At 35.9% G+C, this 13217-nt stretch overlaps 1 protein-coding gene across 1 annotated transcript in view; it reads left to right on the top strand.

Moving 5' to 3' along the window:
* Positions 1-13217, top strand: part of Mgat4a (alpha-1,3-mannosyl-glycoprotein 4-beta-N-acetylglucosaminyltransferase a) — a 29327-nt gene that overhangs the window by 15670 nt on the left and 440 nt on the right. Inside the window, exons 2-10 of the mRNA XM_088029613.1 lie at positions 2996-3480; positions 6792-6838; positions 7429-7601; positions 7655-7792; positions 8010-8140; positions 9321-9425; positions 9558-9751; positions 9802-9935; positions 11894-12009. Coding sequence (XP_087885739.1) covers positions 2996-3480; positions 6792-6838; positions 7429-7601; positions 7655-7792; positions 8010-8140; positions 9321-9425; positions 9558-9751; positions 9802-9935; positions 11894-12009 — 1523 coding nt within the window. The remainder of the gene's footprint in view (positions 1-2995; positions 3481-6791; positions 6839-7428; positions 7602-7654; positions 7793-8009; positions 8141-9320; positions 9426-9557; positions 9752-9801; positions 9936-11893; positions 12010-13217) is intronic.

Consider the following 13217-nt stretch of genomic DNA (forward strand, 5'->3'; position numbering starts at 1 on the left):
CAGGGAAATTTGGAACTCCCGAGTCCATCATAATACTCGACAATTCTCGAAATCTTTTTCATGGCCAAACAGGTGCCAGTAATTCCATGACCGCTTTCACTGATTTTGCCCATCAAATTCATTGATAAAAATCGGAAGACTATAAAATCCGCACTCTTCCTCGCCTAACCAATTGCTTTCCATGGTAAAAAACTTTTGCAGTGTATTTACAACACCATAAACTACAAGTTGAAGCAGGTGTTAATAACGAAAGTTCGCACTTACAAACTTCTTCAGCACTGTGATGCAAGAAAATATTAATAAATAGTTTCTTCGAAGTGGTAAGGTCAGCGCGATGTGTACCTACATGCATTAATTTCAAAAAAAGTTCAATCTCCAGTAATTATCGTTTGTAAGATGATAATTACGTTCATTATCAGGTACCAGTGATGTTATGCAATCGGTTGAGAAGCAGTATAAGAATTTATTCCCGCCACCTGTAAATAAATTCCTTTGGCATGAATCGAGGCGTAAGACGATGATGCCGTTCCAATTCTTGACATAGGGATCACATGACAGAATGCGTTGGCAAATAAATCAGTGAATATTGTTAGTTTGATTACTTGGACGACGGAAGTGTTGCTATTGTTGGTAAAATAAACGAGCCAGTGTCGCTTCGTGACCAAATTTGTAAAACTCCGAATCTCGTGTACAGTTCTTCCTTTTGTGCGCATTCTGACTGGCAAAACTCTTCTCTAATTTGAAGTTTTTCCACTCCAAAGAACAGATTGCGGACAGTTAAATGAATAAGAGTTTTTCCATGGTCCGCCACTGATAGTGCAGCGACATTGTGTAAACATGACCGAGTTGCCTTAAATGGTCATGCAACGTTTTGTCGGTCACGGCTGCAATGACCATTGGCTACTGGAATTCCATTTGTTTAGCATGATTGGTCTCAACTAACGATTAATTGAAACCAACAAGAGGTAACCAGCGATTAACGCAAAACCTCCGAGTTCAATTAACGGAAACTTGGGCAGGAAAGTGCACCCTTGGAAACTCATGTCAATTTAATCAGACACGCAATTTCTTGAAAATTGTGAACATGTTTGGAGGATTTACGCTCTCTCGGCACAATAACCGCCGCAATTGAAAGTAATGAGCATTTTTCAGGGCAGGACGTGGATTTTATTGTAAATTCCAAATTACGGCTGCGTTTCGCTTAAGGACAAATTTGCAGTTATCTGTTGGGAGATTTCATTAAATTGCATTAAACAGCTGATTCATTATAACGGTAACGGTGGAAAACTTGCTGCATTCTTCTATGCGCGACAATTTTGGCTTTTATTTTTGCCGAGCAGGAAGTTCCGTAACGACACCGACAAAAACCATATTCTACTTTAATACAAAATCGAACGGTACATTTCATATTAATTAATATCTACTGGAACAACTGTAACACATGTGGAGCAGTAATAAATGAAAACGCACTGAGAACTAATAATAACACGAAAATTTGTTGTTTTCAGGCCTTTAATTTAGACAAAAGAGTATTTTCATAATATTCAAAGGGGATTATTAATTAGTAGCCGACATGCTTATCAGCACATGATTAATATTAATATTTATAATATCCCGGCTACTGGAAGCCCAGATAATTTACATGCTTCCTGAAATTACCACGGGAATGTTGCAATGTATTATCTCTCATGCTGTTTTTGATTATTTTGCGATGATATTTTGTGGTTGCGTTTAGAATTTGATACTCGATGTTCAACACATTAAAGAAGAAGCAGCTAAGTGCATCGTTAGTTAATAACGCAACATGCAATGAACCTCAAATTTTATACGAGTATTATCTTCCATTACCGTCGTAATTATTATTACATATTGGATCTATTGGGTGCGAACACAGACACAAGTGTTTCAGTCAACATTACTGAGTTGCGTTTACAAACTCTATCAACAAAAATGAGATAATAAAACTGAATAAAACGCGCTTCAGGAGTCGCCCTTTTATTCCCGTCGCTCGGCTATTGCGAAGGAAATGAGGAAATATTTTACCCTTTCTTGGAGTACGAACTTTAACTTTTTAATGATGAAGGAATTTCTTTTTTATTTAATAATTTTCAAACTAGACTACATGAAGTGTGGAATTAATTACAATTTTCATGCTTAACTCCACTTCCCATCTCCTGCTCCTTTCACATTTCGTTACTTTATTTCTTCATAATCTCATCTTATCCTCAATCGGTGCAATTCATCGTTTTCATCAACTTCGATCCTCCTCCTCTTAATCGATAGCACAACCAAGCTCTTGGAGTTTTTTTAGACGATATAAACGACATTCTGCTGAGATAGTTTAGTAATTTAAACATTATGTATTTGATACTTACGAGTATTTAAATAATTACAACAACGAGCCGAACGAAATTAAAGGTAAAGTCGCATAAAAAGGAAAATTTGCATTCTATTTTCTTGCACGTAAAACATGGTTCTGTCATCAAAATAAACATAAACGTAAAGAAGGTCATGTTCAACAATTGTACAATAATACAATAATTATAGAATGCGTGTTGGCGTGGCTACAGTGCCGATAAAATGTTTACATTTTTCCATGAGATCCAATGTTCACTTTATCTGAGTTTTTTTTTTAATAAAGAAAAAGTTTAATAAGAAGTCGCACGCAAAGTTGTTATCAAGTTTAAACACCCTTAAAGTAACGATAAGGAATTTAAATTTCCCCGCCGCATTCACCAGAAATTACAGTGTTTATAGAGTATGGTCATTGACTTGTGACTCATTTTTTTTGATCGAAGCGTTGAAACTGAGATTTTTTAATTGATTTTTTCCTTGTTTGGGAAAAAGTAACGTATATTTATTACTCCACGACCATCATTCATTTAACGGTCCATAAATTCCGGATACAGTGAGAAATTTATAAACCGCCATTGGCATCATGATCGCTAAATGAATTTTCCCAAGAATGGTACTAAACTCTCTTGTTTTATTGCAGACATAACATCGGAACAAATGTTGATCCAACGTCTGGCCGAGTTGCAAGTGAAACTGCAATACTTGGATTCAATGTACAGGGCCAGACAGGAGGACCTCCAGCAGTTGACCCAACATATTGACCAGATTGGTATTCCCAACGACAACACGACCAGTTTTAGTTTTCCCACTGCAGAACTTCGGCCTGAAATCAAACAGTTGATCAAAAACATGTCTGGAATGCATGCGGCCACTGGTTTAAATCCTCCTATTATGCTGCGGTTGCCTTCTTCCTATCACTTCCTTCCGCATTTACTCGATGATCCTTCGAGTTTGAGATTGGCCTATTTGATGTCCAAAGGCAGGAATGGGGTGTCTGTGGTTATGGGAGTTCCTACAGTACGGAGGGAAAAACAAACCTATTTAATGGATACTTTGCAAAATCTTATCGATGGAATGAGCGCCGCTGAAGCGAACGATTCTCTTATCGTCGTTTTTGTTGCAGAGGTGAGTTTGCTCATTGTGCGAACTAATTAATACCAATTAGGTTGGCTAATTAGATTGAGCAATGCATGATTGCTTGGTAGAGTTCGCTGCGATCGGCTTTTCGGTTTTCTAATTTGTTTTCTTATTGCAAGTTTTAACAATAAAATCAATCTTCTTTTCTTCGCGTTTATTGCAGTACCAACGAATCTATTATAATCCATATTGCTATTTTAATAAAGCGATCGAGGTAGAAATATTTAACAAAAAAATACGAAAATATAGCGAATACCAAACATTTATTGCTGATGTCACATTTTTGATAGTTTTTGACTTTCTTTTAAGTTTTAACCAAGCAATATAAACGAGAATCTCGAATATAATACAAGATTTTATCCAAAGCCCACGTCGGTTGCAATTAGCATTTTGGATAAAATCTGTTTATGATGCCTCCATTAAAGTAAAAGCACAGAAACGAAGACTGGTATTATTTTTTGCGATTGGCAATCACGTTAAAAATGAGATTTTCGGGAACTCCGTAACAAAAAGTCTTGATAAATTAGTCTTTAATTTCTGTTTTAATTAATTTTTGTCTTGAACCTGTGTCGGCTGTCGGTTGTAAACAGTTCGCAATAACTGCTCTGAAATCCAATCGATTCTATTCAGTAACTACAAAAGATAAAACAGTCGAGTTCACTTTTATAAAGAAGTTTTCATCCAATAATGTCGGTGTAACGTTGGGACGTAATTTGCATGTATCAAATCGTGCGATTCGTTACAATGTGTCCAAGCAAAGAGACATTAAATCATTCGAATGCTGATGGAAAACAATGAAAAAGTAATGAATACAAACGAACCACATGTGTCCATTAAAACGAAGTTTTGAAATAAATGGAAACAGTCTTTCGTTGTATAATTTACGTCAGTTTGCGACACATACTTTTAATTTTGTCATGTAGGAGGAAATGAATTCAACTCAGTCTTGTCCTGCAGGAAATTATGTCAAGACGATATTTTCCGCTTGATGAAACTACATTGTTTTTCACGTCGAATAAGACAAGGTAAAATTTATCCTTGTAGTCGCAAACGAGCTCCAACACGAAATTTGCATTTCAAACACAGCCGTACGTTTTCGTTCGCACGTCTTTTATTTGCTTTTTATTGGATTTTCCTGTTATCGTGACACATACGTGGAACTTTCCCGCCAAATTATTCATATTTTATTTACTCTAGAGTCGATTTTTAACGTCACACAGGAGCAGCACGGGACGTTATTTGTTCATCTCCTTGGGAGTAATTGATGTTATGGCCCTCGCATTTTGTTCCTTTCGGGACTGTGCTAACGTTCGTCAAGGTTGTGGTTTTATTAGATTCATTTCTTTAATTTACTTAGCTTAGTTGTGTCATTGTCGCGGGAATTAACATTCGTTACGAAATTATGCCAACAATGGCAGGAAAAACGTCAACTTATTAAGGATTTCGGTAGGTATGACTAACAGGAAAAGACAGCGCAATTGGACATACTAATTGCAAGAGCTTTCGTTATTATTTTCTTCCATGACGTGATGATTGATGAAACGAACATTGGATCTATTTGTACATTACCACCCCGCGTGCAGCCCAACAATACGAACGCTATAGAAAATGGAACTGCGTTAATGCCGTATAAAAATTCTAGAACCTCCCATGCAATTAACATCGAATATCCGACGACACTTGAAAGCTTCGCAGGCGCACATTGTGCCAAAGCGTTATTTATTAATGCGATTAAATTTTTAAAACGGGTTGGTTAAAATCGCGCGGTATAACGTCAAACATGTGATAAAACCTGAAGGTTGGGTCTTGGTGGAATTGGAACGAACAACCATTAAATCTCTGGAGCCTGTTGATTAAAATTTCATTTCATTAATCATCGAAACTCGCTCGAACTTTATAAATAGAAGTCGAGTGCCCGTTTAATCGGGGATGGGGGATTTTTCTCGTACAAACTTGGCTCTAAAAGAACTTAATTAAATGCCTTGGTAAATGAAGCAGACCATCAAAATTGCGTATAGTTGACAGTTTGGGAACACCAACCACTTATTGAACCATGAAATTAGAATCATTAATTTTCTTTTGTTTCTGCACTGTAGATTAATGAATGCGCTTTAGCCGCTGGGAGTCACAAATTAAAATTCTTTTCATTGTGATTAATTTTCGTTCATTAAAAGTGGCCGCTAGTTTCTCAAGAAGAAATCTAAGAGGTGTGCTTGTTTGGTTTTAAATACCCTCGGCGGAATATGCTGTTATTAATCTTAATACACATTCAGCCGGTTTGTTAAAGAAGCGATTATGTTCTTGTTATGTTGGAGAATGGGGGAGAAAAAACAAAAAAAATCTTTGTTCCGCAAAAAGCCGCAGACCTCAGAGCTATTTATTAACATTAAATTTCATGAAGTAAATAAACGTTGGTATGTGCATAATATTCTGACTTTGTATTCCTGACATTGTTTCTAGTACAGTTGAAATATAGTAATTACGGCACTACCGTTTGTCGGCATTTTATTTTATTAAACATACCTGTTCCTGCATTTCGCTTATGGGAATTGCAATGTCAAGTTATGTTATAAAAAATATTTCGAATAATTTTCACCTTTGTTTTCTCACCATTTCTAATAAGAATCCAGAATTCGAAAATTTATATTAATTTTTTTGGAAAAAAATCTCTACTGAACTATGCAATTGGGTCGATATCTCGTTTTTTTTGGAGTAAACTTAAATTATAGGTCCTCATTTTAGGCAGAATTTTAAGCAGATTTAAGCAGACCAAATCCGTGTTCAAAATCTATGTACAACAATTTTTTGCTTTTTGACCGATCTGAAATTTGGCCAAATGATAATCTTTGAGCTGCTCTTTCGATGCAAAGACATCGACCGAAATTTGTGCTGTCTTTTGACAAGAATTCCCTTTTTTCACTTTAAATCTAGAAAAAACTAGCACGAAAGAGCTCCTTTTGTCCTTAATTTACATTTAACTCGTCTTGCATTTGAATGGTCCAGAAATATCCTCAGTTTCCTCCCATTTACACAAATAATGGGTGAATATACAAAACACGTCACAAAAGCTGAAATTCGCTGATCTAATTTTATATGTTGGAAACAAACGGGAAAATGGATTTTCGCAGGAAACTTTGGTGGTTTCAATACGAATTTCCAGGTTTTAGTTCAATTAATAACTGATTACAAAAGTTCTTTCAATAAAATTGCAGTAGTAGCGAGAATCACGAAACAGAAATCAAAGCAAAATTTTCAAATTCGCAATTGAATAATTAACACCTTTCCATTTTTTGTTTCAGACTGATTTGGAATATGTGCTTCAAATAGCTAAAGAAATTGAAATGAGGTAAGTTATAAGGACGCAGACGTTAATGAATTCAACATTCATATGCATCAGACGTCGGATCATTTAATTTTATTTAGAGACACATTGAGAGATAATAGTAGCACCAGACAATGTTTAAACACCCGACAAGAATGTTTATTATCTTAAAGTAATGAATAATGAGATTAGCCTCTGAAAAACATAAGCTTATTTGGTATAGGCAATGACAGCATGTGTTATACTAGCGCATTAATTACAAGAACACACTTCACAGGCAACATAAAGTTAGTTTTTGCAAGGAAGGATCTGATTCAGCGTACAGTACGACCCTGTAGAGCGAAACTAATAAATGAGGCTTTTACCAACGTTCAGTTCGTACAATGAAATCAAGTTTTTTTTCCTTTGAAACGTCCGCAGTACTTTGCATTTTTATTCAAAACCACACGAATTGTTCGAATCGGAAAACAACAAAAAGTGTTCAGATGTACTTTTTAATGTAACCCTATTCGCATTCGGAATTTTCAATTCAATTCCAGTGGCAGTGGTGCCGTTTCAAATCCCATTACGTGATATTGGTTGTTCTAATTCTAAATTCACCTTTGTACCGATAGGTTTCCGATGCAGGTGGATTCCGGTTTAATAGAAGTGCTGTCGCCATCTCCGGCCTACTATCCGAATTTAGATAAGCTGAGGATCACGTTGGGGGATTCCCCGGAACGCGTCCGATGGAGATCCAAACAAAACTTGGATTTCGCATTTCTCATGTCATATTCACAGCCTAAAGGTCAGTTCAGACGTAAGCCGACAGTGAACGAAAATCACGTGTGACTTTTCCAGGGACGTTTTATCTCCAACTCGAAGACGATATTTTAGCTAAACCGAATTATATCACCGAAATGAAGAAATTTGCTATTGAAAAAATTGCCCGGAAAGAGCCGTGGTTTGTCTTGGATTTTTGCCAGCTCGGTTTTATTGGTGAGTTTTTCTAAAGAATAATAAAAGAGGCAACTTTACCAGCCAGTTTATTGCACTTTTTGGGGTCAATTTTCTTTGTCTGTTTCCTTTATTCATTCATAAAAGATGGATGTGACCGTAAAAGAACTTCCCGGCTATTTTTTGCGCACCTAAAACAATGATGTCCCCCTGATGACTTATTTATCGGCAAGCTCGCCCCTAATCGCCCTTTTTGCAGGAAAAATGTTCAAGAGTGCGGAGCTCCCGTGGCTCATCCAATTTTTTCAAATGTTTTACAACGACAAACCCGTCGACTGGCTGCTGGATCATTTAATCTTCACCAAAGTCTGCAACTGGGACAAGAATAGCGTATGTTTGCTTTATTATTTTCATGCCTAAAAATAATTCGGAGGAAATTGTTAAAACCACAAAAGTGTCACGTAACGTTCACTTCCGCTCACGGGGTATTAATTTATTAGTTCACAAAGCTGCTACAAAGCCATGAACTCCCATTGGCAATAATTTTAAGCCACTGCAAACAGAGGAAATAAGGTTGTGTTGTTTTTGGGCAAATTTAATTATCCGGAACAATGCGTAACGTCCAAAGCTGTTTTCTACAACTGTAATTCCTTTTGCTATCTTTAAGCGATAAATTCCAGATGTGTTCATGTGAATACGCACGTCAGACTTGCTGCTTCGTGGCCGAAGAAAGTGTTCAGGACTTTCATAATACATAATTATACAAAATTATTTTTAAGTGGAGTGCGCGCGAGTTTTCGACCATAAAAGTTTCGGAAAAATGTTATTCTAAATTCGTCTTTATTGCGCTTTGTTTCAACTTGTAATTAGGAAGATGATAATTTGTTCAAGTAGCGAATCTCTGATATTAATCTTTATTAAAAAATTGGGTAATGAATTAACAATTAAAAATTAAACAATTCGTTATGAACTCTTCATGAAAGAATAAAAAATTACGTAAATTCTTGTAGCGACAGTTTGCAATTTGAATAATGAATTTATGTATTTACCGATGTCATTAGAACCCGCAAGAGATTAATATCAAGTAGATACGTAAATGCAAAACTGAATATTGCGTGTATTTAACATTCCACTTTGTATCAATTTAATGTTTAAGTTAACAGCAAACTTCAAACAAACACGTCTAAAAATTGCGTAATAAATTTCAAACAGCGAAAATACACAAATACTTGCAACATGAAACCCAAAGGAAACTTTTGAGACCTTTGCCAGCGACCACAAGAACCAGAAACTTGTAATTTATTCTTTTGCCTAGAAAATCCAACCACAAATATGCTCCGTCATGTGTCAATTAAAGATTTTCTCCTTTTATTTGAATAGCAATGATTTCTCGGTTGGCGGCCACAGAAATCTTTTATTACACGCCCCTTATGCGAATCAAATAAAAAATCAGAAAGTTGAGGCCGCATGTGGCGCAAAAACAATTATTTCTAGAAGAGTTGGAAAGAAAATTGCCAGTAATATCTCATCGTTCGATATCATCCATAAAGTTTTTCGTGTTTGGTTGCAGAATTGTAAGAGGGATAAGGCCAAAATGTGGGTGCACTACAAACCGTCGCTCTTCCAGCATATTGGAACACATTCCTCCCTCAAGGGAAAAGTTCAGAAACTGAAGGTAGGTGCTTCATTCCATATTTGAAATTCTTAAAATATTTAGCAGAGCGTGATTTTTAAAGATAACAATCTAAATTATTTTTGCTCCTCGTAGCTGAATGAAATTAAACGAAATTCCTCGTCTTTGTTCCAGGATAAGCAGTTTGGTAAAGTGGCGCTTTTCTTTCCCCACGGTAACCCCGACGCGGAAGTCATCTCAGGAATAAAGCATTATAAACAGTACACCTTAGAGCGCGCGTATTTAGGAGAAACATTTTTTTGGGGGCTGCTTCCTTCCCCAGGCGACCAACTCACATTTAAATTCACCACTCCAATTTGGATAAAAAGGTAAGCGCTCCTCACGCAATAATGAGCGTTCCAATGGATGATCGTTTCAGGTTCTTCTTCAGAAGCGGTAACGTTGAGCATCCTTCGGATAAATTCTATAATACCACAGTGGAGGTGTTGCCCGCTGAAGCGAATCAATACGGCAATTCTTTGAACGTGACAAGTGATGGCTATATTGTTGTAGGTGAGTCACGTAGTCTACTCAAATCGCCTTTATTGATGCTGCATTCTTCGACTAGTGCAGATGGTGCAATTTCACAAAATTCTTATTTGCTTTCCTTTCATATTTCACGGTGATGGAAACGGTTATTTACTGTGGGATTTCGTTTTGAAAAATCTGATTCATGGATAAAGGCAAAGTGAACAACACAGACTCCTCGAACAGGTGCTTAGTTCTACGTGTTCATATTTACCATTTGTTTTGTAAAAAGGAAATCAGAGAGGCTTCCGTAAATGGGGTACTTACTCACGTCAAAATCGGCGTCTTCGCGGTGGGTAAAAAATTAATTGGTTGCTTCCAACCAAGCGAAATCATTTCAAAAAAATACCATTGCGTTCCCCGTTTTATTCTCTCTCAAATAAGCAGTTTTACTTCATGGAGACTTCATAAATGGATTAAAAAAAAATTAATTAAAGCGGGCACGTCGCGTCGAACGACTCATTAATAATAAATTGGTTTTTAATAAATGCTCACAAATTAAAATTCGTTTTCGATGGAGAACAAAACAAGATATTTTTCTTTTTTACCGAAATTCGTGCGGCCCCTGCATAAACTTTTCTTCGGATGGCAAAATGCGCAGAATTCCAAATGTAATATCGAGATTATGACGGTAATATATCGAATTTCCAACTCGATACATCAAAATCTCGCCCAACTGTACATGCAATTCCCTGCCATTAGTCACACAAGAAAATTTAGTCCTCTGAGCTTTATTTCAATATTCTACATTCACCCCAATTGCTTGATAAACTTTTCTTTTAATAATTGAACAGATTAGAGATAGACGTGTTTAACTAGTCATTTTTTTTATCAGATTGATCCTCAGAGTGATATTTAATTCATATTTTTGTCGTGTTGAATGAAAGTTTAGTGCACGGATTGTGTTCATTAATAATGGAATGAAAAAAATGTAAACAAAGCATTTTTTGTATAAATTTACGGTCGCAGCAACAGCACATAATGAATAACGCAATTTAGCATCGACTCGGCGAGCCTTCATACATTATAAATACATAATTTATATTATTTAACACGACAGTTATATTATTTACTATACGTACCCAGCAGCTCATGTAATTGTGAAGAATTCCCTAAGGTAATATCCGTCAAATGCATTCACATATTTTAGGATTCTGCTGCTGAGCTTGCACTATTTTTATAAGCAGCTGGATAAAAATACAACTCTGTTGATTTAAAATGGATGACTGGAATAATAACTAATTTATTATCCAACTGTTAAGTACAGAATGTTTTAACTTGAAACCTCCGTTTGATGTGTACATTTGCACTTTGCTTTACTATAATGAGAGTTTTTATGAAAATTATATGTTTGCGGTAATAATGTGCGTGTAATGTGCAGACTTAATCGTCGAACGATTTACATAAGACACGATGTACCGTTGAGAGCCTAAATCCTCCCTTTTCCTCAAAAGCGCAGATTTCATTGTGTGCAGTTTCGGAAATCCGCCCTAGCAAACGAGAACAGAGTTTCTTTAAATTCAGTACCCGTTCGCATGAATTAACTGTTTACCACGAAACACCGATATTTGCAATACGGTGCATTACAGATTAGTATTATCACAAGCCGGCAATTAAAAAAAACCGATGCGAAATCTTCCAAGCAGAACTGAAGGAAATGTCACAGAAATGTCTTAATTTTAATAAATGCTCGCGACTGGGAAACTGATGTCGTAACTCTGATAAAATTAAATTTCGGCAAAAAGAATCGTGTGGAAAATAGAATGACAGTTTCAGGAAACCTCGAGTTGATGAAAGTTTTTCACTGGCAACAGAAAAACACCATTGGACAATAGCGGCGAGGAAATCGAAGCGAGAGCGTGTTTTTCCCAGTCTTCTCAAATCTGCTGCGATTTGATGCAATTGGTGTCACTTTAATTTATCGTTTTACCGTCTGCTTGCAGGAAAATTTGACAGCGTGGGCATAGCCACAGGCGTTCCAGACGAAAGCATTGGAAAAATACAAGCCATTCGCCTTCATGTTCATAGTGAAAGCGACAACTGGGCCATTCTAAGTGAAGTAAGTTGGATTTTCATTCATTCGGAGACACTTATCGCGTTATTAAGGAACTTGATGGAATGTGTATATGCAGAGATTACCTCAATCTACATCGGTTTGATCTGTCTTGCGGAAGATATTACGGCATTTCGTGCCCCAGTTGAGTTTGTTTTAGGGATTTTGAATTATTACTGCCTTTGATGTCATTCAGTTTGATCTACACGTTCAAGGCATCTACGAGAATTGCGGGATTAATTGGAATTATTGAACAATATTTTCTCACGGATGGGATGGCGTGAGAAAATGTGAACTCGACTGTCCATGGACGCATGTCATTTAAATAAATTACTTATAATAATTTGCAGAATATAGAAAATTATCTACAGATCGCGATAATTATAGGCAACTAATCAAATCTACCGACTATCAACATCGTTAAAGTGAGCATCATTATCATTTATTAGAGATACAGTCGAACTTCCATAACTCAAAACCTGAAGAGAAACCACAATTGGTTCGAGTTAAAAAACATTAAAGAAAAATTGAAAATTTTGTTGAAGTCCATAATCCGTTATTAAATTATTTTTTTTAAAGAATTATTAATGTAGTCAGTAGCATACTTACAGTAAAAAAAGAGTTTCAATATTTCAAACGCATTGTTCACTTGTAAGTGTAAACCTTCAAAATCTACATTGTTTCGAGTTGCAAATTTTTATAATTTTCTGAAATTTTTGTTAAAGATCTGATTTTGATCTGATTTTTTTGGATATTCTTCTTCTTGCACTTAGAAATTTGTTTTCTGGCTACATTTTTCTAGTGGAATATCGTTGTCAGAATCACTTACCAAAACCAGATTTTTGAAATAAAATTCTGAATAGTTTTTTCGGTAACATCGGAACTCTATATGGAGGATACGATTTTTACACAACCTAGAAAATTAATTTTGAGCATCTTGTTGCAAGTTTGAACACTTTTGATAAAATTCTAGATTTATGGTGACATTAAAAAAATTTAATTCCATTTATAGAAATTTTCGAGTTTTAAGGAGATTTAAGGAAAACCCATGGGAATAAAATAAATTTTGAGGTGCAAAAAAATTCGAGTAATAGAAGTTGGGGTTGTGGAAGTTCAACTGTATTATTGTATAACAGTGTCAACGAAAGCAGCTAGACAATCTGAAAAATGCAAAGAACTCAGTTTCTGTGGGAGCGTCTAATTAATAATTTGAT

The sequence above is a fragment of the Gnatocerus cornutus genome, chromosome 2 (genome assembly GCF_029298725.1).
Source record: "Gnatocerus cornutus isolate USDA-ARS CGAHR chromosome 2, icGnaCorn1.1, whole genome shotgun sequence".
NCBI lineage: Eukaryota > Metazoa > Arthropoda > Insecta > Coleoptera > Tenebrionidae > Gnatocerus > Gnatocerus cornutus.